The following is a 23,764-nucleotide window of genomic DNA, read 5'->3' on the forward strand; positions in this document are numbered from 1 at the left end:
ACATTTGTACTATTACGTTGGTACAGAAATGTAGTTTATTGTAATTAGATGGACAGTAATTATCAATCATCTACCAGGAGGATTTCAAATTATCGTTTGATTACAATGTAAATACAATGCTGTAATGTAATTATAAGGATCTTAGCCTATATTTGTACCAATTGTTGGAAAGTTGCTTAATTTTTGTACAAGTTATTTATTTACTATTGCTGAACTTTAAAATGAAGTGCTACTACACGTGCGTAAATTAACTTGAGGCAAGATTACGGCTTACAGCTAAATTCAAAGAGAAAATGAAGTCAAAATTATTGATTATCCTGTCCTGCCTTAGCAATCACAGCTAGCCAGATTTGTCAAGCTTCGGTCTGACACTGAAACAGTGTGGAGGGTGGTGTCTCTTTTTATAGTGCTCTCAAAATCAAAAAGATCAGATGTGAAAGGATAAAACAATATGTTTATCACCTGTCCTTGACGTGTCCTGCTAACTAGCCTCCAGGGTGGATGCTATCAGAGATTTGCAAGAGTTCCCTTTAGCAACCTCAATTTATCTTACCTGAGATAGCATTAGCCTGTGTTTGCCAAACACATTGGTAAGATACCATCCTAAATGCCTGTTATCTGATAACGTTAAAGTGAAAACACGCTGTTACTGTTACAAACAAGGATGTGTGCTAAAGCAGTTAAACAACGTTGTGTTACAACAAATTTTTGTAGTCCTTCATTGATTTTTTTTCTTACAATACTAGAACTAGCTCTACACAACAACACAAGAACAATGCTTGTTTACTGACGTGTCTGCTACAGGGATCAACTGGTCATGATGCTAATTTATACTTAGGACCTGTTAGCTTTAGCCTCAGTCTCTTAGCAAGTATGTAGGCCTAGACGTCAATTAGCCTACATGTTTCAAACTCCCTTTTTTCCAGATTCATGTTTTAAAATGAGTCTAACAAATCAGCTGAAGGGAGTTTCAACCAACTCACGCTGTCATTGTTAGCTTAGTTAGCTAGCTAGCTACAGCTAAGAGGTCTGACAAAGGACCCATCCTCATTAAACAGCATGTGTGACAATAGAAAGCTTTTCAGGCATAACTAAAGCAGGCTAGTCAGGCTATTTCACCCGTTGCAGTTTCATTACTTGTGTCTTCAAGGCGAACCGATGAAATGTTCTTCAGTGTGTAAATTTACAAGTGTATTGTACTGTAAATCTGTTTTCTTAATCCTACCAATCAGACCTGGGTCAGAACACAGCTCAAGCCACCACCACATCTTATTTCAATGCAGGTAATTGAAGTTATATTGAAAACCGAAAAGCCCAAACACTTGGTGCATATACAGTAGTACTATGATAGAGGGCTTCTGTTGATGACCAAAATGTATTCTTAAAAACCTTTATTTTGTTAAACTGAATAAAAAAATCAATTTTTAAAAAAAATATTTACAAGATTGATGGTGGCGAGCCCTGTGATGACCCGTGTGTGATGTTCATTGGTATACTGTATATTGCGATGAATCTTTTGCATACGATTCTGCACTGCCAAACACCTTCTCTCTCTCTCTCTCTTGTCTGTCTCTCGTGCTCTTGTGGTAGTAGCACACTATCTCTGGGTGTCTCTCTTAGCGTGGGGGTCAGTTTGCCCTCACCTCAGTCAACACAGGACGACGAGTATCGCTACAAACCATCAATCGCTAAAGGTCTGACGGCAGCCCCGAAGGCCAGTCGTATCAGAACACACTGGATAGGGATAAAGATTGGGGTTTCTGCTTTTCCCAGCAACCCTTTGGCTCTAATGAACTCAGGTTTATGAGCTCCAAGAGATGCAGGTGGATGTAGCCTCTGGCTGGCACCGCCCGCAGTTTTTCAAGATAATAGAGGAAATGGGCAGGAGCGGAGCGGAACAGCACCGCGACACAATGCCCTGCAGCCTGTTTGACAACTCTTTTTATTACCACCACTATCAGGTTATTGTGGGCCGGTGTGTAAACCTGTCCGGGGGAATTGAATTGCCCCAGCACCGGACCATTGTGGGGTTTTTTTGTTTTTTTTTTGTATTTAACTCAGCCAGTCTGGTTTTTCCGCCTGTGTTGTGACGCGAGCGTAAACTGACCTCCCGAATCGGATTCTCTTTTTCTGCATATTTCTGGGAGTATAGCTCATTCTAAATGGCTCAGTGTGTTTAGTAACGTGGTTCAAACTATTGATGAAGTGATTCTTGTAAAATCAGTCAGTGAGACGTTTATTCTGAGTTTTGTGAGTATCCTCTTCACTCTGAGCGAGTTGTGTCTGTATTTGATACCTGAAAATGTTAAGCACATGACCACTGTTGTCTCCAAGTCTAGTCACTGGTTTCTAAATAGCTTTTTATATAGCCAAAAAACTGTCCCTTTGTTTATCAAAGAACTTTATCTTGAAAACTGTATATTAAAATCCTAAATGTACTATCACTGCTCTCTTGACTCGTTGTGTGTATTGAGGCCGTCGCTTCCCTGTGAGACCCCTACAAAAAAACAATTTGCGTGACGAGCAAAAGGAAAGTTGGCTGTTGTCATCTTTGATCATTTGTTGTTTCGCTCGAATAAAAGCAGAACTCTGTATAATCTGAAAATCTCCCCACGGCGTCTTCAGAGCAAAGAAATAATCCAGCCTCTTGCCTCGGTGCCAAAGGGTCGTCGCCATGGATCTAATTGACACACCAGGGCTACTCGAGCAGTTTAATACACTTTTAAAATAGAGTGGGGGGAGAACAACAGCAAAAGCCCCTGGCTCTTCACTGTGTTTCAAGCCACAAAACCGCTTTATCCTACATCCTACATTTCCCATAATGCCACTCAAATAGTTGCAGTATGAGTTTTGTCATTTTCCCTGTTTTCAGTGTTTTAAGTCTGAGTTGTTTCCCATGACAGGTGAACACACCTTACTGTGTGGGTGTAAGGAATGAGATGAGTGTGATGTTTGACTGTTGGCTGAGAAACATAGAGGAGAAAATGGAACAGATCCAGTTCTGCGGAGGCGCCGGAGAAAGAGAAAGGATGCCTGCCCCGGAGGACTGTTTTCACACTCACCTGCTGAAGAGGGCAAGTTGAAGGTAAAGACGAGCACACACAGGCTCTACAATTTTGACACTGCAGCAAGTTTTGAGCGAGTTTCATGAGGTGTGATGTAGAAACATGAACCCTCCTGTACTCCTCACAGTACAGAATCTCACTGAGGTAAGAGACTTCTTGGTCCATCATATCTACGCATTCAAAGTTTCTTGACTTTTCAGTGAAGCAGTCAATGCATTTTTTTAAGGATTTTTACTAGGATCACTAAAAGACCATATGAAACACAAATAATTACTTCAAGCAGAGTGTTTGTGTGTTATACACCTCTGTGTAGAGGATATCTGCATATCATTATGCACGATTATCGCCAAACAAAACCGAGAAAGCAAAATTAGATAATTCCTCATCAGTTGGTTTTGTTTCATGAAGGCTTGAGTTGTGGTGCATTGTGTGCAGCGTCTTCAAAGCGGAGCCCTCGGGACTCTGACGCCAATCCGACGGCTTCCATGGGAATGAAAGTAAATTCCCTTGTTACATCAGCGTGCGTTAAACCTGTAGCATCACTCATCGTTTGCCTCTTTGGTCTGGCCTCTCAGGGTACACTCTGCAGCTTCGAAGGTAAACCGAACATGTGTAGTGCGCCAGCTTTTCTATCAGATTAGCTCCGGCTCTGGTTCTGCTCGGGATTCCTCTGTGCTGTCAAAGCGAAGCAGCCCGCATTTCCACCGGTGTTGCGCGTCGTTGCTGTTTGTGTTGGCATTCAAATCAAGGGTGCGTCATCAGTGGAGGGTGCTGCAGAATGTAAAACAGAAGTAAACAGTCCTAGCAAGGTGGATGGCATTGATCCAAATAACAAGCAGCGTCTTGACTCCATCGTCCCTTTCCAACGTGTAGAATATGACACGCCCACTGTGGTCGTCACCAGTCTGTCTTTGATTGACATGCTCTGAATGTTTCAGAAACATAAAGGGGTCGAGGTCGCGCAAGCTGGCAGGTGACACGGTCGTTGGACATCACAAACTATCCAGAGACTCGCAGGCTTTGATTATTCTTCTCCAGCGGCCGGCATCTTCATCTGTCACAGCAAAGAACAAGAGAACAACATGGACAAGAAACGACAGGCTTGATATATATGATGTTTAATGTATGAGAGAGGTTATAGCGGTGGAGCAATGCCGCGTTTTCCACTGAAACATAAAGAGAAAACACTCTAAAACTATGATCCTCCTCGGGAATAAGTCTCTGAGTGCGTCCTCATGTCCTGATTTCCTTTAAGCTCCTCCTGTGTCTTCATTTCTTTTCCTCTCTCCATATAACAGAGGACCCTTTAAAATATTCATCAGCGATGTATCACTGTGCTCTGTTCTCCCAACACATCCTACACACACCCTCCTTCTCGCTCTCCCCTCCGTTGCCTTTTTTTTTTTTTTCCCTTTTGTCTGTTGCATCCAAAGTGTTATACAACGATGACGATAGCGGGCCCGGGTTTGTGTTTGCGATAAGGACGCCGAGCAGAACTGTTTATACCTCCCTGCGACAGAATTAGCTGTCGTGTCGGAACGCCGAGCAGATGCCAGAAAAAGCTTTTACCGCAGCCACCGAAGACGCCTTGCTCGGTCTCCCGGAGGACGCCGCTCACTCCCACCGTTGTGAGGAGGAGGTCTCTTTCGTTTTATTCGCTCCCATATTTCTCACTCTCGTCAGGCCAGAGAGTGACGGCTGGAGAGAGAGAGAGAGAGAGAGAGAGACGCAGACCAGCAGGGGAGAGGAGATCTTAGGATTTGTCTCCATAAAACAGCACTTTTGCGTTGTGACTTTAGATGACATTCGGGGGGGAAGACAGCAAAGAACAGCCTTTGCAGATCTGACTAAACATTTTCAAACACACATTCGAATATGCTCCACTTGACAAGAACTCCGTTTGTCTTCCTTGACACCCTGGGAGCTCCAATGGAGGCGCACACCAATGGTTAAAATGACTTATTTAGCATGGAAAAGCATTCGGGAAGTCTGGATTTAAGCCCATTATTGTCAAATCAGCGGCTCATTTTGCACTTTGAATCCAATTCACCGACGATCTGTCATTTATCTCTCAGGCAGAAAATGAACGGTCTCAATCATCTAATGAAAACTGAGGGATTGTTTGCTTTGAAATGCACCACAATTCACGCTTTTATCTGTTTCCTCCCTTTATCTCCCTCGCAGAAGAAGTGCTGCGTGCGTGCGTGTGTGTGTGTGTGACGGGGCACCTCGTCCCAAAAAATAAAAAGCTGACAGGCGACGTGCCGCTCATCTCCGTAATTTCCCCCCAAAACAGCTGGCCTCCTGCCAGGGCACTCGCTCACACTCAATCAGCCTCAATCAGCGACATACTTGCTAAAGCGTCTGCAGCCCCGACTGTGACTGTGTATATGTGTTTGCACGCGAGCGTGTGTGTGTGTGTGGCTGTTTATCCGTCTTTTTTTCGTTGTTTCATTTTTGCGATAGTCTTCGAGAGCCTTTTATCCCCGTTCCAGCGTCCTTTTGTGGCAAAGCCTTTTCACGATCAAACGCTGAGAAGTTCTGATCCACTTTTTTCACTGTCACTGTTTAATCCCTTTCATTGTGCTTCTATTTTTGGGCTCTGAGGGACCAAATTCTAGGGCTTGATTATAGTTATACAACAATGTGCGGCAGTATCGAGGCATTGTTCGCGCTGCTGGGACGGAAGTCCCACAAAGAAATGTTTTCATGGACACCTGATGTCTGATGTCTGCAGACAATCATTCTTGACAAGCTCCCAAGAAACAAGAAGAAGGAGCTGCATTGTTTTATTGATGCCCCTCGTAGCTGGATTATGACAGAATCTCATTTGGATAATGGAAAAAGAACATTTCACTTTTTTGTTTGTTGATTTCTGACTCTCTTTCCAGTCAATATACATCCATTGTTTTTTTTTTCTTTTTTGAAATATCAAATCAAGCATTGAAATGAGGCAGTAGAGAATCAGTAAGTCCTGTCAGCATCAGCTGCTGCCAGGCCAAACTGGGATCACAGGTGGATAGAGTTACTGGAGTGACGTGGCAGGTGACTACATGTATCTGATCTGTAACTGACCACGTGTCTCCCGGTAAGTAAAACACTGCAGTTTATTTCTGGAAGGGGAACACATCAGCGATCATCTGATCCAAGTACTGAACCCATCAAAATAAACAGTAGCTTTAACAACGTTGGAGTAAGCAGCTTGGTTTTGGAATTAAAATAAAACAGAGTTCAACACCCATGTTACAGTATCAGGTTAGGGCAATTAAAATACTTGGTTAGGGTTCAGGCTTGCGTGACAGAGAGAACCCCTCGTTGACAATTGGTTTCACACTGGAAATGAACAGCGGTATCCTGACTTAAAGTCCTGACATTGTTTAATTCTTGCTCTTTATACCACTTCTCCTCACGTCCTCCTCCAAGGCTGTAATTGCTACTCCAGCCATGAGAGGCCGCCGCCTAAAACAAACCACAGTCGTAATGACCAACCTCATTTTTCAACCTATATTGTTTTCCTGAGGAGGACAGTCTTGAAATACAATCCAATTTCTACAGATTTAATTCAGTCTGGGAGCTCAAAATCAGATTTCAAAGGGCGCTCTCAGTACGCCACACAGTGACATCAAATCCAGACTGACAGAAGTGCACCGGAGTGGTTGAGCAGAGTCTGTGCAGCTAAGTATGGTGTGGAGGAGTTCTGCACCAGGACTTGATGGTGACATTGTTTCAAGGGCGAGTTGATGGATCACCATTTCTCATACTTTCCTGTTGGAAATCCGCCTCCCCAGTGCTGTTACTGACGCCCACGTTGTTACCAGAGCAACCTATGCTGGTTGGTGAAGTCTGGACGCGCAAATCCAAGATGATCACTTGTAGGAAAAACAGTGCGGATAGATCTGATTTGAGAACAAGAAATCTGGTTTGCCTGCAGTCTGAGGAAACCCTGGTGCCTATTGTATGTTTGGCTGTAGGCAACTTCAAAGCACATCTGTACCGTTTCCTTTCTCCCTAGTCCCACTGAACATCCCTGTATATCTTGTGCTGTCTGGTATATATTTGTTGTTGGACTGTCAATCCATAAACGCGATTGCACAAAAAATACTATTCTGAGACTGCTGTTCAGAGACTCTTTCTTCTCCTCGCTGCAGGTTTTAGCGTTTGCTCAGAGATGCTCCCACCTTTCTGCTTTTTTCCAAGTGTGGCTGGGCACTCATTAAAAACAGGAAGTTCCAGCCAAGCAATCTGGCCGAGCTGAGGTGTTTTTTTTTCGTCTGGCTGTGCTTTATGAATGGTTGCTAGGTAACCAGGGAGTGAAGTTACCATCTCTCTAACTTTCTCCTATTTTCCCTTTTTCTGTAGTGTATCTCACATTGAAAGCCCAGCCATTCAGGGACCGTGCATTAGTGACCCGCAGTAAGGCTAGCTTTCAGAAAGCCGTGGGTGCAGTCACAGTCACACTGCTGTGAGCTTTGTTTCACTGTGGTATTGCAAAGCTGCACTATAGAAATACTTTTATACTAACAACAGAATGAATGAATATGTCAGGTCATTAGAATATGTTTAAGGGGTCACTCCACTCTGCAGTTTCCCTCAGCTCTATGAAACGTTTTAGCGTCTTTCAGCTCATTGTTTAAGTTTGTTATCTACATTTTTTGATTCACTCTCATCACTTTCATTAGCTGTTTGCATCAAAGAATCTCACAACACCCACTCTAGACTACTTGCCAGGCACCAAACAGCAGACAAATGAAGCCAGCTAGAGCCCTCTGGAGTTGGTGGGGACCAAAATAGAGCTAAATTATTGTTAATTATTATTTTTATTGTCTTATTATTGTGACTGGACTAAGAAAAGCTAGTAAAAGATGGAAAAATTAGAAGAGCATATAGCGATATGGGTTTAAGGGACATTTATCATGCACCCTGTTGATGAATAACTAAATGGGAAAATCACACAGTTTTGAGGTTCTGAATGTCTCGTATGCGTTTGAATCAGCTGAGACTTAATACAAGTATTTATTGAAAATACGGGAGGCAAAGGAGAAATCAGCAGTCACAGAAGAAGGAGGAAAGAAGGAACTTTCGCAAGGCTGCAGCATGGCAGCATTTACCTCTCATGTCATCTACACACACACAAACACAATGAGGTACCTGCAAGCGTCACGCATACAGTGACAAGCAGACAATCGTGTAGAGTGTCAAGCAGTAGCAGACACACATGTATGTGCACCTACAGGCAGACACACACACAACTGATATTGCATTTCAGTATTTACTAAGTGAGACTTTTCATTTTGAAGATTGCTTCGTACTGCAAAGATATATTGAGATTGTCCGCTGGGAACTGCTTAATCATATCCCTCACTCCCCGCTCCTCTCTCTTTCTATACCTTTCTGTCTCCCCATCTTTTCCATCCATTCATTTTCCTCTTCTCTGCGCGCCATCCTGCCCTCTCATACATTTTAATGGCAACAGTTTGATCCGGCTGGTCAAAAAAAAAAATGGAAAAAAACATTCAAATAGGCCCGCTTCGTGTTGAATAAATACATAATTTAGCAACACAAGTCAACTACTGTTCAGTGTTGTGGAAAAGACAAGATAAATATTTCACTTTCTGAAGAGTGGGTAGAATGGGATTTAGTCGGAGATGAGATGCTGAGTTGTGTGCGGCTCCCGGCTTTGTGTCAGAATCCTTATGGACTCGGTTTTTTTTTTAGAAAAAGGAACCAGTGATGTATGACTGTTGATCGCAGGTCTCAGTGCATACAGTATTACCTAGTAGGTGCAAAAACACTGTCTGATAAAAATGCATAGCCAGTAAATGCACCAGCGATAAAAGGGGCTCTGTGGAAGCCCTCTTTGTTTACGTTAGCTGAATCCCTTTCTAAACTTACATTAGCTGCTGAAGGGTGCTCAGGAAGTTTAAAAGAAAACGTGACAGATGTTCTCTTTGGTCGTCAACACAGAAGTTCAGAGAGCAAATTAGTCATTGTTGCTCTCTGTTAGTGGAGTGAAGAGAGCCAGATACTTCCAACACAGTAAACAACTTAAACAAATTGTCCAAAGGCTTGTGCAGGGCAACCAACAGAGGTGGGAATGGTGTGTGTGTGTGTGTGTGTGTGTGTGTGTGTGTGTGTGTGTGTGTGTGTGTGTGTGTGTGTGTGTGTGTGTGTGTGTGTGTGTGTGTGCGTGCGTGCTGACACTTGTTGATTGGTTTCTTGCATATGATTGTCAGGTCCATTAAACGCGACATTCTCCGTATGTATACTGCGTAATTGCCCTTTATGCTAAAATGCGCAACATGTCACATTGCAAAAGGGGGGGGGGGGAAAGGCACAACATTCATCTGCACATTCATTCCTGATCCATAAAATATTTAATGCAAAACAAGCATGCAGGACACCATGAAAACATTCGGTCTTCAGCGCACAGTGCAGCAACAGCCCTTGCACATCCGAGCTCATGCACAAAGGGCGGATTAGGTCACACACACTTGCTGCTGATCATGTTTATGTATAAGACAGGATCAGACGAGATGTGACTCAGTGGGTCGAAACCTCATCTCCTGCTCATTTCCAGTCTCCGTGAGTCGACATGTCGGCTGGATGTAAGTTAGCGTGGGTGAGAGCGAGGGCGTGCTGTGTCACTCTGCGCAGTTTGTCCTTTGATTGTCTTCTTTGTTCGGCTAAAGACGGTCTTCCTGTCCCTTCAGCCTGATCCCGCACCGAAAAACACCCAGCATGGAGCGACATCACACCCTCCTCTTTGCTCTCGTTGTGTTAAATTTGCTAAGATTCGAATGCTTCTGCGAGGTCATTAAACATTTGTATGCATGAAATGTGCATATTTCAGTTGGAGGTTTTGTAGAGAGGGGGGAAAAGTATTTTGTGATTTTGTCTTTTTACGAGAATCTGAATTTGAACCTTGATCCGTTAATGCTTTTGCAATGAACAGACGCTGTCTGTCACGTCAGAGCAGCAGCACCTGTGAAGCATAAAGAGTGATATATGCAACTGAAGCCTGTGCCGCAGTCATTAATATCAAATAGTATAGATGGGTCATGATCACCGCACTTTTGTGTGCACAGCCACCTACTTTCCCAGGGCACCTGATTACCCCTGTTGCCATGGATACCATTCAGTGCTATAATCACCACTATCTCATGACAATTAAGGTTATATTCAAGTTACCTCGACTCAAAGCAGGCGGCGACTCATTCAGCGCCAGGGCACGGTGCTTTCACTGGCTTTCACAAGGCACAGGTATAAAAATCAAACATCATAGGTGGGTAGGTTAGAGTTTTTTTTATTGTTATTTCTTCCTGTATGTACAGAAGAGATACTTTGATGCCGATGAAAATGTCCGTCCAGTCCTTATTGTAAAATATACCAAAAAAAAAGTCTTGTGCAAAAAATGTTGAATGTTGAATATGTGTCAGAATGTGTCACCCTGATGGCCTGGTGACAGTTTCTTTGGCTCTCTCGCTTGGACTTACTGTGGATGTACAGAAAGGGTTGTGAGTGTAGAAGCTGAAAAGTAGATTGCCTGGGTGGTTTATAATCCTACCAGCTCTGGCTCTGTGGCCTCCGGTGAATAAGCGCAGCACAGTTGGAAGTATAGATCCGCCGGTAAGCTCGGCCAAGCACACCAATCGCTGTAGGGCTCTGTGGTCCGGGGCAGAGCAGTTCCCATTCCAATACTGCTTGGTGATGCCCCCCATCCTTCTTAAGATGCTTTCCACAGCACCAGAGGGAAAAAGGTCTTCGGGACCCCCAGAGACTCTCTTAAACTGCCTGAGGTGGTAAAGGTGATTCCTCGCCTTCCCTCCCGAGATGTCCGTGCGTGTAGGCCATGTCAGATTCTCTATGATGTGTGTAGCTCCTCTGCCGCTCACTCACAAAATCCATAACCAGCTCATTGGGTTTGCTGACATTCAGCGAGAGGTTGTCGGCTGCACACATGGATGAGTGACGGGCGCGTCGGAGTGCCAAGGAACTTTCACACTTTCTAGCTTATGGGTTGAGGTATAACATGTACTTAATAACCATCAGCAGTGTGTATCCAGTCATTTAGACTGAAACGCTGAATAAAGACGAGCTAGAAAAAGGGTTAAAAGCACGATGAGTGTAAACTTTATAAATGTTGTCGGTGTGTAGATATTTACCTCAGACCTGTCTCTTCTTCGCTTGATGGCAGAATTCATGAACCCTCATGAAGGGAGCTGGCTTTTGTTTGCCTTGTCATTCATTTCTAGGTCACTGGGAGAGCTGAATGCTTGGCTAAGCTTGAGACATGCTCAATGAAGGGTCTCCAAATCACCATCCCCACGTGCATTTGGATGTATGTGCGTGCCTGTGTGTGTGCAGTGAGGCAAGGCACCTTCACCCCCAGACCCAAAAGGCACACACTCAACCAAAAATCTCTCTGATGCACATTCGACTTGGCAGTTTTCGCGTCTTGAGCTCGACATGCACATGTGCCCACACACGGACCACCTATCAGCCTTCGGTGGAGTAAAAAAAAAGAAGTGGTCTTTCTCTACCTGCCGTTTCTTTCCATCTCAGGGCTCTGAGCTGCTACTTTGTTAAAGTCTGATGGAGATCTGTTTCACTTCAAAGGTCTTTTCTATTCCCTCCTCCGCAAGGGCCAAGGCTGAATTGCAGGTCAGCACGTCAGGGATGGCTTGTTAAGAGAAAGCGCCCAGTGGACGGTGACTGAAAGAGTCACGGTCAAATGACGTATAAAGATATACTAGCCATGCACTTTTATAGCTTATGCACTGCAAACGCACAGCATCTTGGCCAGTGACTTACCCTCTCATACTTGTCACTGTCACCATGTACTTGAAAAATATATGAATGCAGTCTCCTTGAATTCAGTCATTGGTTCCTGAAGAGCCAGTGTGGAGCACAGTGTGGTGGCTCTAGTTGTTGCAAATGTTAGATGTTGTCGAGGGACAGACGGCTAAAATTGCTAATGGAACATAACCAATGCTAATTGAACTTGTCACCTGGCTTTTCTTGGGTGTGCTTTGTACCACTGTTGGCGAGCCGACCAATCACATCGTGTATATAGCCAACTCTGACGATGAGGTCATTCACTAGTGTGTCTCCTTTGTTGAATATGTATGTATAAAGGATATTAAATGAGCTTTACTAATGGGAATCTTTAATCTTTTTCCCTTGAAGCAAGAGCAGGACTTTTGAACAAGTAACAATATAGTTTTACATAGCGCTCATATGCATTATTTATAGACGGAGCATTTGCCCACTTCTGTTTTAAGACGTTCCTCCGGCGAGGCACAATATCACATTTAAATTCCAGCAGCAAGTGATGGAAGGCCAGTAAGTAAGTTAAATATGCAACCCTTCAGCAGAAAATAACGACTAGGCTCTCACTGTGTGATATTTGAATCTCTACTCAGCCGAGACTTGATGGATGCTTATGGCGGAGTTTCAAAAAGAGGGAAATTAGATATTTACTGAATCCCTTCGACAAACTGACTGATGGAATACACTACAAACAGACCACCGCAAATTATCACAAAAGATTATTTAAGGAAACGGTCAAAAGAAAGTTTATGTGTGAGGTGTATCTTTTTTAATCTAACAAAGAGGAAAGGCTGGATTGCACCAAGAAGTGTATCTGAGGCAGAAGCAGGGTTATTTGATATTCACCTGGATATTATGCACATCCTCATGCCAGAGAACACGTTTCACTGCTAGTTTACTTTTAAATAAGGTCCCCTTGTGAAGAGCACAGTTCAGAAAATGCTCCCAATTATAGAAAGTGAAGAGGAAAATGCAAATGAGCTGCTGATTATTCACCAGAGTTGCTCAAAGTGAGTGAAAAATATAAGTGGGTGAGCTAAAGAGTGGGGCTTGCAATATTTATATTCGAACATGACTTTCACCTGCTTTTTTAAAATGTCAGTTGGTTTCATGTTGCAGTTGCTTTGGATATTTTAGGGTTTAACAAAATAGCGACATGCATTTGACCACACAGACCTCTCTAATTGAGACGAGTATGGAGAATTTTTGTAAAAGCAGAACTGCAGCAAACTACCTTGAAATGTTCATCCCTTCAGCAGATTACCCAAAGGGTAGGCACTATGAGGGCTTTGTCTGGTTTAGCTCCAATTAGCCTGTCCCATTTCAGATTAAGAGATCAGAGGAGAAACTCCCCCGATATCCCCAGGTTTTATGTCAAAGGCTCACCAGGTTGTTCACAAAGCCTCTCAAGACAAAAGGGAAAGATTCCATAAAAGCCTCTTAGTTGTAAGTGTCAGTCAAGTTTTCTTCTGGCTGTAGAAACCCCCAAATCTCGGTCATATCTGTTAATAATTTCTCCAGTCCGACCTGCTCGCCCAGCATCACGGTTCATCATGACCTACCTGAGTGGAGCTGCATCATCATTAGTGCTACGTGTTACACCTGCGCTTTCCCTGCTTTTGGCAGCCTGATGAGACGACAGAACGCCACCTGCCACTGTTAAATAATCTAATTACTTCACCTTGGACATAAAACTGATTACTGTAATCAGCTAAAATCTTTTGCTAGACCAGCATCTGTAGACACCGAGTGTCTAGAGTTGCAGTCTCTGCTAAGTGCCGGTGGACATTAAAGGGGCAGCTCACCCTAACTGTGCCAGTGTACAGTGGTGGACTCAGGATGTTTTAGGGGCGAAATAAAACAGGCACCATATGTATGGGGGGGGGGCCTCACACATTTGCTGGAAGGGCACCTGAGAGGCCACTTAATCACATTTTTTTAATGTAAGGGCACCTTAAAGGGCACCTCATAACATTTTGACCACTGAAAGGGGACCAATTTGTCAAACATTTTCAATATAAGCGCACCGTAGAGGGAACTTCATCGTATTTTTTCAATGTAAGGGCACCTCATAACATTTTGACCACTGGGTGGTTACCCTAAACAGCACTCCTCACATTTTGACCACTGGTAGGGCACCGCATAGGGCAATTTGTAAAAAATATTTGACTGGAAGGGCACCCTAGAGGACAATTTGTCACATTTTGCCCACTGGAAGGGGACCTTACAGGGCAATTTGTAAATTTTTTTCAACTGAAAGGGCACCCTAGAGTGCAATTATTCGCATTTTCTCCACTGGATGGGCACCCTAGAGGGCACTTTTGCAGCATGTATTCAAACTTGGGGGAAACCATGTGGCTAAAAAGACCCAAAATGTCTCCAAACAGGCTGCAGCTTGGCTTTCAAAAGTTCTGTGTTTACCTCATTATCTCCACATTTTAACTACTTCACACCAACAGGCACATTAGCAGCTGGCAGATGCTGTCAGACGAGGTTCCTTTACACTATCAGAGGAAATTCTCCGGGGAAATCAATGAATATGTGAACAGCGCTTAAAGCTAAATAAAATGCACGGTGTGTAGGGGGATCGTACAGAGTGGGCGGAGATGCTGCATTAGAACAGGAGTGACAGTTGCATCTGGATCAGCATATTAGACATAAGCCATACTGCAGCATCATGTCTGGGGTAAAAAAGCTCAGCACTTGATATATGGTATAACGGCAGCTTCTCGATAGCCGGCTTTGCACATTTTTCAGTGTCTGGAGATCAGTCGTGATGTTTGCTCCAGCTGTTTTCTGACACGCTGATTACTCTCTGCAGCATCCACTGCATTGCCGGCAAAGGAGGAAAGGCTCACAGGCATGCGCAGTAAAGAATGCACAAATGCTTTAAAAGCACAATGCACACACACGTTCACAGGCAGCCTGACACACTCGCTGACACCCACACACACACACACACACATTCACACACAATCACAGAGACTCCCAGCAGTAACAACTAAACTGTCAGACTACACATACTCATCACTGAAGGGTAATTACTTCACTCGCCACAGTCATCTTAGCCTTTGAGCCTTAATATAAAACTTCACGCTGTGACAAACTGCTGTATTTATTGTTGAAGGCGTCTCAGCTCCGTCTTATAGAGGGCCATATGTGGGAGGCTCGCAAAATTATGCTCGGGCCGCGCAATCATACTGTGTTGCAAACTGATAAATCGAGTTAATGTTCTCATATGGAGATGCTTTATCATCCCCGGAGCCATAGCCTGCACAGCATTGTGTTATTGCTGTCACTACTAAATCAATGCTCTGTCAGTTTTGGAGAAAACCGCATTTGTGCTGCTTCGATTACAGCCGAGGAAGACAATGGAAACGCCCTCTGAGAGTCTCCTTGGTGTTTTATAACAATATATTTTTTCCTAATGAGCTATATTTGGTGTTAATACATCTAATGGAACGCTCTGAAATAAATGTAATTTTGTTCCAGGAGAACTCCCATTGGTTTTTCAGTATTGATCTTGTCTTTGAGCACTTTGTCTTTAAATGAGACATATTGTGCCCGTTTTCAAGTCCATATTTTATTGGATTTATTTTGGCTTACTTCTAGACAGAAAATGCATCTGTTTTCTCATAATGTCCAGTGTTCCAGCACTGTGTTCCCCCTCTGTCTGGAATTATCTGTTTACGCTCCTGTCTCTTTAAGGGCACCCTCCTGAATACCCAGTCCCCTCTGATTGGTCAGCACACGCATGCCTGAGCCAGCACCGCAAACAACAATGGAGCAGCTGTACTAAATACATATTTCCTTGCCCTTTTGCGAATGTGTGACATGATGATGAAGTGATATCGCGAAGATACAACATTAAAGGTGGACTGCTGACGAGGCATTTCAGGAGCAGTGTTTTCTGTGGGAGAGTGGAGCCTCTGCAAGTTTTCAGCTTTCAAGATCTTTTACATGCACAAGAAAATATATAGATACACAGAAGGAACGAATTAACATTTTAAAAGCATAAAAGGTCCCATTAATAAAATAGCATGCTGCAAAAAACAAAACAAGAAACATTTGCTTGCTCTCATACCATTTTTCTCGTTTCCCGAAAAATGTGATATTAGCTTAACTTGCATGTAATCTTTCTATCTTTCCTTGTGTAAAGTTTGTGTCTCCACATTTTCTATTTGAAAAGCAATTCACGTTCGTGTATGTAGCCCAGAAATAATAGCTGTTGCTTGTTGACTGAGGCAGACGCATTATTTGCACAGTGAAAATCCAGTTTGCTGTGGCGAATATTGTCTGCTGCAGCGCCTCAGACTCAGTTGATCACATCTTTGGCTCATTGTGTCCTTAAATGAATTAAATTTGATGCACTTCAGGAATTTAAGGACTGCCACGAAAGCAATGTGTGACTGTGTGCGAGTCTATAAGGGGCCTGTGAGACGTGTATCATCTTTAATTGCTTGTGTAGTGTGTATCGTCGCTGTTATCACGGTGTGATATATTCTGAAGCTGTTCCGGGTCTGTTTTTCCGAGAATGAGATATCCCAGAGTCTAACATGGTTAGATCAAATAAAAACGAGGCCGCCACCGCCGCTTTGGACGGTGGTTGTTACTGCAAAAGAAAAAGATAACTCCTCTCTTAATGGACACTATAACTCGCAGCAAAACAACGTGGGAGGCATTTCTCATTGTTTGTTCTGGCTGTTGAGTTGAGTCAAATAACAAGGTTGGTTAGACCTCGCCTGATAGGGGCAGTTCGGAGCAAATAACTGGTCCGCCGAAATAATAGGATGCGTGGAGAAGAAAGAAATGAAAGAGGTGCTTGAGTGTCTGTCAGTTTGACGATTCTTTCAAATGAAGCGGGGGATGAAGGGCGGACCTCGTACACAAACACGGCGAGAACAGAAGGGAGAGCTGTGCACTCCAAAAACTGAATCAAGTTTAGCATGCACGGCTCCCGTCCTGCCAGCAAACGCTTTGTTTACTTCAACTCAAGGTGTGTTTGTTGAGGAGTGTGTGAGTCGGATCAAGTACCTTGCAGATGTGAGCAAATAAAGGTTTCTCAATAACAAGAATTGAATACTAAGAACTTAGTACAGATCAAGATCGGTGTGTTTCCAGCAGGCGTTAAGGACAACAACTGCATGAAATAGTCATAAAAGGAGGCAGCGTCAGCAGTCCTGAGTCTGTTCACGTGGCAGGGTATCTACACTAACCACTGTGCAGCCATACTAGAGACTTGGTTAGCCTGATCTGTTGGAACTCTGTTGGAAAGCCCAGGTCTATAAGTAACAGCACTTTTAAAGAGAATATCCAAAATCTTCTCCAGTGTGTGCATTAAAAGGAACCGTGTGACTACCCAGGCTCTAATAACAGTAAGGTACTTTTATTGATTCCACACCGACACACCTGTTCCTGTTCCAGCTCAGCTACCCCTGCCTGTAGTGACAGGAGGGATTTAGGGAGAGTGTGCAATGATGTCTTTCATTAACTCACTCACACACCCACACAGACACACACACACACACACACACACACACACACACACACCAACGCTGTAGATCCTCTCTGGCTTCACTGAGATGGCCTCTGTGAAGTCTATGACGGAGAAGGAGGGTGTGTTTGCTGAAGCTTTACCTCTACTCAGGGATGCACTGGAACAGAATTAATCCCTGGACTTTTTCTTCGGACCAGCTCACATGGAGAAAATGTAGCCAGGCAGTGGTTGGGGTGGTTGGACGGGTCAAACACAGGACCTTTCCCCAGGAGAGTGAAGCTTGAGTTCCGTTTGTGACAACGTGTAAAAACTAGTTTGTTTATAAGTTATGTTCCAGAGGAAAGGTAAATAACCTAAACCTAACCGAGCAGTTTTAGGGCCTTAAACTTACCAAGTAATTTACGAACCTAAACCTAACCAACAAACGTTCAACGTTGATAACATAATGTAAAATATATGATATGTCATAATACTTGGAATGTTGATCTAACTGGACGTTGCATGGGCTTTTCTATTAGCGCTACCTTGACCCCAGAGCACTTCTTTTGCAAAACTGCCACTTGAGGGTTAGAGGAACGCCATAGTTCAACGCTGAAGGCCACTGACCAAGCTGCTGTAATTTATGTAGTTTCTTTCTGGAATACAACTGGAAGTGCGCTGGAAATACCCAGCTGGTTTCCTGCACATACTGTGTCCTCCTACTTTAACCTCACAGTTACAAGCCAGAGTTAAGAGTTAAACTTGCATTGACGTTACAAGTATTATCCAATAACGGCGCAGGAGGGCAGGGTGTGGCGGAGAACTGGTGGAGGAAAAAAATTGTAGGTGACCTCCAGACAGCCACGCTGAAGCCCAACAAAACCGGCAGTAATAAGTTCGCCTGATGGCCGATACGTACATGCCTGCCGCCACTGGTATCTAGGAGATAGACCAACACAGGTATCTCTAATAGCACTCATGCGACACATTAGAGATTGATTGATGGATATTTGTGTGTGTAGGATGGACACCTGCTGCTGACGACTTGATGGAGCCTCTCTAATGAGCTGCACTTATCACCATGGCAACCTCCCCACACACGGACACACACACACACGCACACACACATGCACACACACACACACGGTTGAGCCTGCAGACTGATCATTAGAGTCTAGTGATCTTTCTTCTCTGTGTCCTCTTCCACCCCCATCGCCCTTCCTTTTGAGATCCAAGCAAATTGCACCCCTCCCTCCATCACACCCTTCCTCTCTGCCTCCCCCTCATCCTTACTTCCCCTCATCAGCCCTCCACCATCTGTCCGTAATGGCCCCTTTATCCCCTCCTTTCCACTCTTCATTTTTATCCACGTTCATGTATTTCACACCTCCGTCCCTCACCCCCTCTCCTAACCATCTTTCCCTTTCATCTGTCCATCGCTTCCTAATTTTCTGCCACCACCTCAATCCGTCCATCCACCTCCCCGTGTAGTCCGTCCGTCCCTTTTATGTGCCTCTTCTCCCCTCTACCATCCCTCTACCTATCCATCTCTTCCAATAATTACTCGGTTGGAGGTTTTAATTAGACGGAGAGGAGGAGCGGTGTGGTGCGGCGGAGCCCTAATTGAAACCCCAATTAGTCTCCTCTGGTAGTCAGTATTCCGAGGGAGCGGCGACTCCTGTCGAAAATCAGATTTTCATCAGGAGGTGAAATTTCTGGAGTGATTGCTTTGAATTTTAATAAAATGTATTAAGGTGGCAAATCAAATGCTCAGGCGAGGAACGGGCTCCCCTCATTGCTAACGTTTATAATTGCCTCAAGCAATCTGCGTCAATCTGCTCTGGAAGCTAACAGCAGGAAGCTGAGGAGATTGGGCGAGACAAACAAAACAACATAAAAGTCACTGAGGTAACTTGTTGCCTTGGTGATTAACATAGTGCAGGGAGGCGGAGGAGCGGAGGAGGAGAGTGTGGTGCAAAAGCAGGAACTGAAACTGGGCATGTGTCTGTGGTAGTGTTTGAAAGGACCCCCAACCCAAACTGAAGGCCCTCATCATGCTTTGGATTCACAATTAGCTTGTTGGCTCTAAGCCCAAATGAAACAATTACACATGCATACACACATACACTTGTTCGTTCATCCTCCGTCTTCCAATCACACAATAATCACCGGCTCTCTCTTTTTATGCATGTGCATGGCCAATTAACCGCTCACTAAACCCCTCCCTCAAACAGCGGATGTCAAAGTCACAGCAGCCGGGCAACGCGGTGAGGAATATAAAGAGTTTGGTGGGCGGTGTCTTATTTTAGCCTCTCAAGCAAGTGTAGAGAATGGATCTAACAAGATTGCCAGTCAGAGATTCTAATATATCAGATCTTAGATTAACTTTTGCAGCTCTGTCCTGCTCTGTACACTCAAACCAAATTTGATATGATGGTGCTAATGTTCGCCAATTGGTTACTAGGACTAACTAGGTCTATATAGCAGTACACAATCAGTACTGTTACTTTATTTTCATGTCTTCCACACTTATCATCTCTTTATGCTAAGGACATATAGCTTTAGCCTCGGTCTTTTAGCATGGTCTAAAACCTGCAGCCCATAAGTGTGTTTGAGACGGCTATGATGGTTCTTGTTTTGAAATTAGTCGGCTGGAAACATCACAAAGTCAAGCAAACACAGCGCTTGAAACCAGCTAATGAAGCTAACAGAAGCTCAACTAGCTAGCTAGCCATAGCAGATGAATTTAACCATTGAAAGTACTTTGCAAACTTGCTGCAGCTGAGCGTGCACGGGTTGAACCGATCAGCGATGGAGCCACTGGTATCTATGGGCAACTTCCATAGTGTAGCATCCAGAAGTTTGTTTCATTGAAAAAACAGCAATGAATGGCATTGAAGGTTTTTGACGCAACATAGTGGGGCACTTGCAAACCAGCGCGTTAGTGAGTGAAGGGGGCCAGCAATTGTATCGTGGTGGATCACGGCCCTGACCCAGCCTAGAGTCAACGCCCTAGATGAAGCCAGCATGTAATAGACAGCGATAGACAGATGGTTCGTCCGATCATCTGCCAAGTATGTTTTGAGAGTGCTGGCTCTGACTTCTCCAAAGAATGTCTAGCGGCTCCTTTTCCAGATTGTTCCGCAAAACAAACCCTTATGCGAGACAAACCATCTGGCGTGTCACATTAGTTGACAGTTGCCATTGCAATTAAAAGCCTGTTTTTTGTCTGTGTGGTTAAAATCAATGCTCTTCCGTTTCACTAATTAGTGTTTGGAGAGGTTAATATACCACTGTTATCACTGTATGTCCCGTACAAGAATGGAAAACTTGACAAACATGTTTCAGCCTCATATGTGAGACACTTGAGCTGCTTTTCTTTGTCTCATATTACAGTGAACTTAATATCTTTCGGTCTTGGACTAACGCTCGACAAAATGATCCTGAGCATTTATCTTCATGTTCTGACAATTTATACACCAAATATTGAGCTGATTACTTGCAGCCTTATCTGACACACACATACATACACACACACACACGCACGCACCCGCACACACACACACACAGTCTCACTCAAAAACACAGACACATCCTGAGCATCAAATTCTCCACACACACGTTCCGCCTGATTGACACAAAGACAAACACACTCTCTTCCTTCTATCGCTCTTTGTGACATCCAGCAATACACATTCGCTTGAATACTCCCGTCCACACACGCGCACACACACACACACACACTTGTTAAGCCTTCCCCTCTTCCACCCCCTGTTGCGTCCAGCCCAGACAGACCCGGCTCAGTCCTATCTGCCTCTGGATTCGGCTGCAGACAGCCGCAGAGCACAGCACAGCACATCCTGATAAGCCCCCATTGATTGGCTTCAGACTGGCTGAAAGGCTGAGCACATTGTCGCCTCTTTCTCTCTTGTGCACACACACACACACACACACACACACACACACACACACACACACACACACACACACACACACACACACACAACACACACGCATGCACACACGCTAACATAGACACATACTCGCTGTGGGTACGAGAAGGGAGTGAGCAGGGAGGGAGTGAGATGAGGGGAGAAGGGGTGATGGAAAAGAAACAAAACTCACAGTGACAAAAGCGTGGCAAATCAAGAATAAGGAGGAGGCTGACTTGTTCGGGCAGATAGCGCTGCTGGTGAGAAACAAGAAGAGATGGAGAGAGAGGGATGGGAAACCAAACATGCAGGTAGAAGTGCATTTAAAAGGGGCTGAGGATGAGACGATATGAAACATTCAGGGCAGCAGAAAGACAGATCGGAAAGAGACCAGACAGGCTGATGGATAGCTAATCAGGGAAACCTAAAAACAGTGAAAAAATAGAATGAACCCAGTATGTCAAGACTCACCAATAATGCAGGTGAGCAAATAAATGATGCACCTCCGATCCAAAACCCAAAGTCTGACAGGTTAGTGAAGCATTTATGGCATTTAGAATGAGCAGTTTTGACCACTAGTTAAAAGCTCGTCTCAGCCCCGTCACCATGGACCACATTCTCATGGCGACCATTGTCCTCCGAGGCCTCATGCTCAGGGAGGGAATCTCAAATGCTGGAAGAACATTACGCTGCTTTGTTTGAGGTTGCAAGTCGTATAACCACAAGGAATTAAACAGATTGCTATCACAGCAGGCTGCATTTCAAGGTAAAATAACATATTTGATAAGCCATTAGTGAATGTTAGCAATGAAACACTTACGAGCTAACGTTACTGTTGATTACATCACTTCAAGGCTTAAACATACAGTATGTATCCAAGATGTTTATTGCATTTCCCATTGAATCGTATTGCAATGTCAAGCGGTAATGTTAGCTAGGAAGTGGTTCAATGCTAATGTTAGCTGGTAGCCGTTGTCTAACACCATCCAGTGTTGTTTTACCTTGAAATACGGCCTGACTTTCACTTGCTTATCCATAAGCTAGCAGCGAAACAACATAAATTTGCAAGAGTAACGACATTTGAGCTTCCCACCCTGAATGATATCAGAGGAGAATGGCCGCCATTTGAATATGGCCTATATATCATGTTGAAACAAAGTATCTAAGCAACAATTATTAACATATTTCTATCAGGCAGGTCAGTGCTGTGATGAAATGAATCATCTCTTCGGAAAATTCAAACAAGACAAGGCCAGACTCAAGTCCTCAACCTTGGAGAAAAAAAGCATTTGGTGCTGCAGCCTGCTGTTTCACAAGGACGCCTTGAGATGGAAAGATTGGGTTTGTAACAGAGGGAGAGGGGCCCCTTCTGTTCCTGAGGTGTGACTGCATGATTGTTCCACTCGACTGCAAGCTGCGACCGACAGAGTCCTCCTGGGGAGACGGCAGCTGATGAAGGGACTAACTGCATTGTTGAGCGGGGCGGGAGAGTACCGGGGCAGGATCATGGAATAGGGGGTTGGATCTGACTTCTAGCCATGTACTCCAGCTGGCATGTTGGGCTTTCTCACTTTTCACAAACCTGAATACAATAAACCCTCAACTGGCACACACGATGCGTGCAACTGCACTAATAACATGCACATAATAACATGCTAATAATCACAACAATATTGCTTGTAGCACGTTAGCCCGTTAGCATGTATGCATTTTAGCCTGTCAGCATATTAGCCTATTAGGCTGTCAGCCCCTGTACCTTGTAGGACCACTTGGGGGGCCTGTAAGTCTGTTGTTAGCCTATTAGCATTTTAGCTGAAGTTAGCATTTTGGCATTTGTACCTACCTACAATAGTTTTATCACTAATTTATTGTACGGTGCTGTACGGTGCCCTAGTTATTTCCTTGTAATGTACCATTTTTGTTGCTTTAAATTTCACTGCAGCTCACTGTTATATCCCAAATAATTACCCATCAGGTGTTCTCAAAGTGTAATTACTGTAGTTTATTGTGCTTTGTTTAACTGTGAAAACTCAGCATTTGTTAACAGTTAACCAGTGTGCACATCCTCTTTCCTTTATCTGTAACCTTCCCTGCAATTACAGTATGGAAACTCGTATTTTTCTAACTGTGTACAGTCAACAATTCAGGATACTGTAGCTTCCAGGGAACCACCGCTCAAAGCCTGTGTGTGTGTGTGTGTGTGTGTGTGTGTGTGTGTGTGTGTGTGTGTGTGTGTGTGTGTGTGTGTGTGTGATGAAAAGCACCACACTGAGAGGAAATGCTGTGCCCTCTAGTCAGAGAGAAAACAGCAGGGTACCTTGGCACCACCTCTCTTCCCTTGCTCGCTCTCTCCTCCCCATAAGACTTCCTCTCTCTTCCTCTTCCATGTCATCCCTCCCTTTTTTCTTCTCTCCCTGCTCTTGCTCTGACACACACATACACACACACACACACACACGTTG

The 23,764-nt window shown here is 44.1% G+C and overlaps 1 protein-coding gene across 1 annotated transcript in view; it reads left to right on the top strand.

Moving 5' to 3' along the window:
* The window catches only part of gpr37b (G protein-coupled receptor 37b), a 38,755-nt gene extending 15,968 nt beyond the window's left edge, over window positions 1–22,787 (top strand). The window contains exons 3-4 of the mRNA XM_037122416.1: window positions 2,904–3,085; window positions 22,497–22,787. Coding sequence (XP_036978311.1) covers window positions 2,904–2,938 — 35 coding nt within the window. The 3' untranslated portion in view covers window positions 2,939–3,085; window positions 22,497–22,787. The remainder of the gene's footprint in view (window positions 1–2,903; window positions 3,086–22,496) is intronic.
* Window positions 22,788–23,764: the final 977 nt, after the last annotated feature.

This window comes from Acanthopagrus latus, chromosome 14 (assembly GCF_904848185.1).
Source record: "Acanthopagrus latus isolate v.2019 chromosome 14, fAcaLat1.1, whole genome shotgun sequence".
Classification (NCBI taxonomy): Eukaryota; Metazoa; Chordata; class Actinopteri; order Spariformes; family Sparidae; genus Acanthopagrus; species Acanthopagrus latus.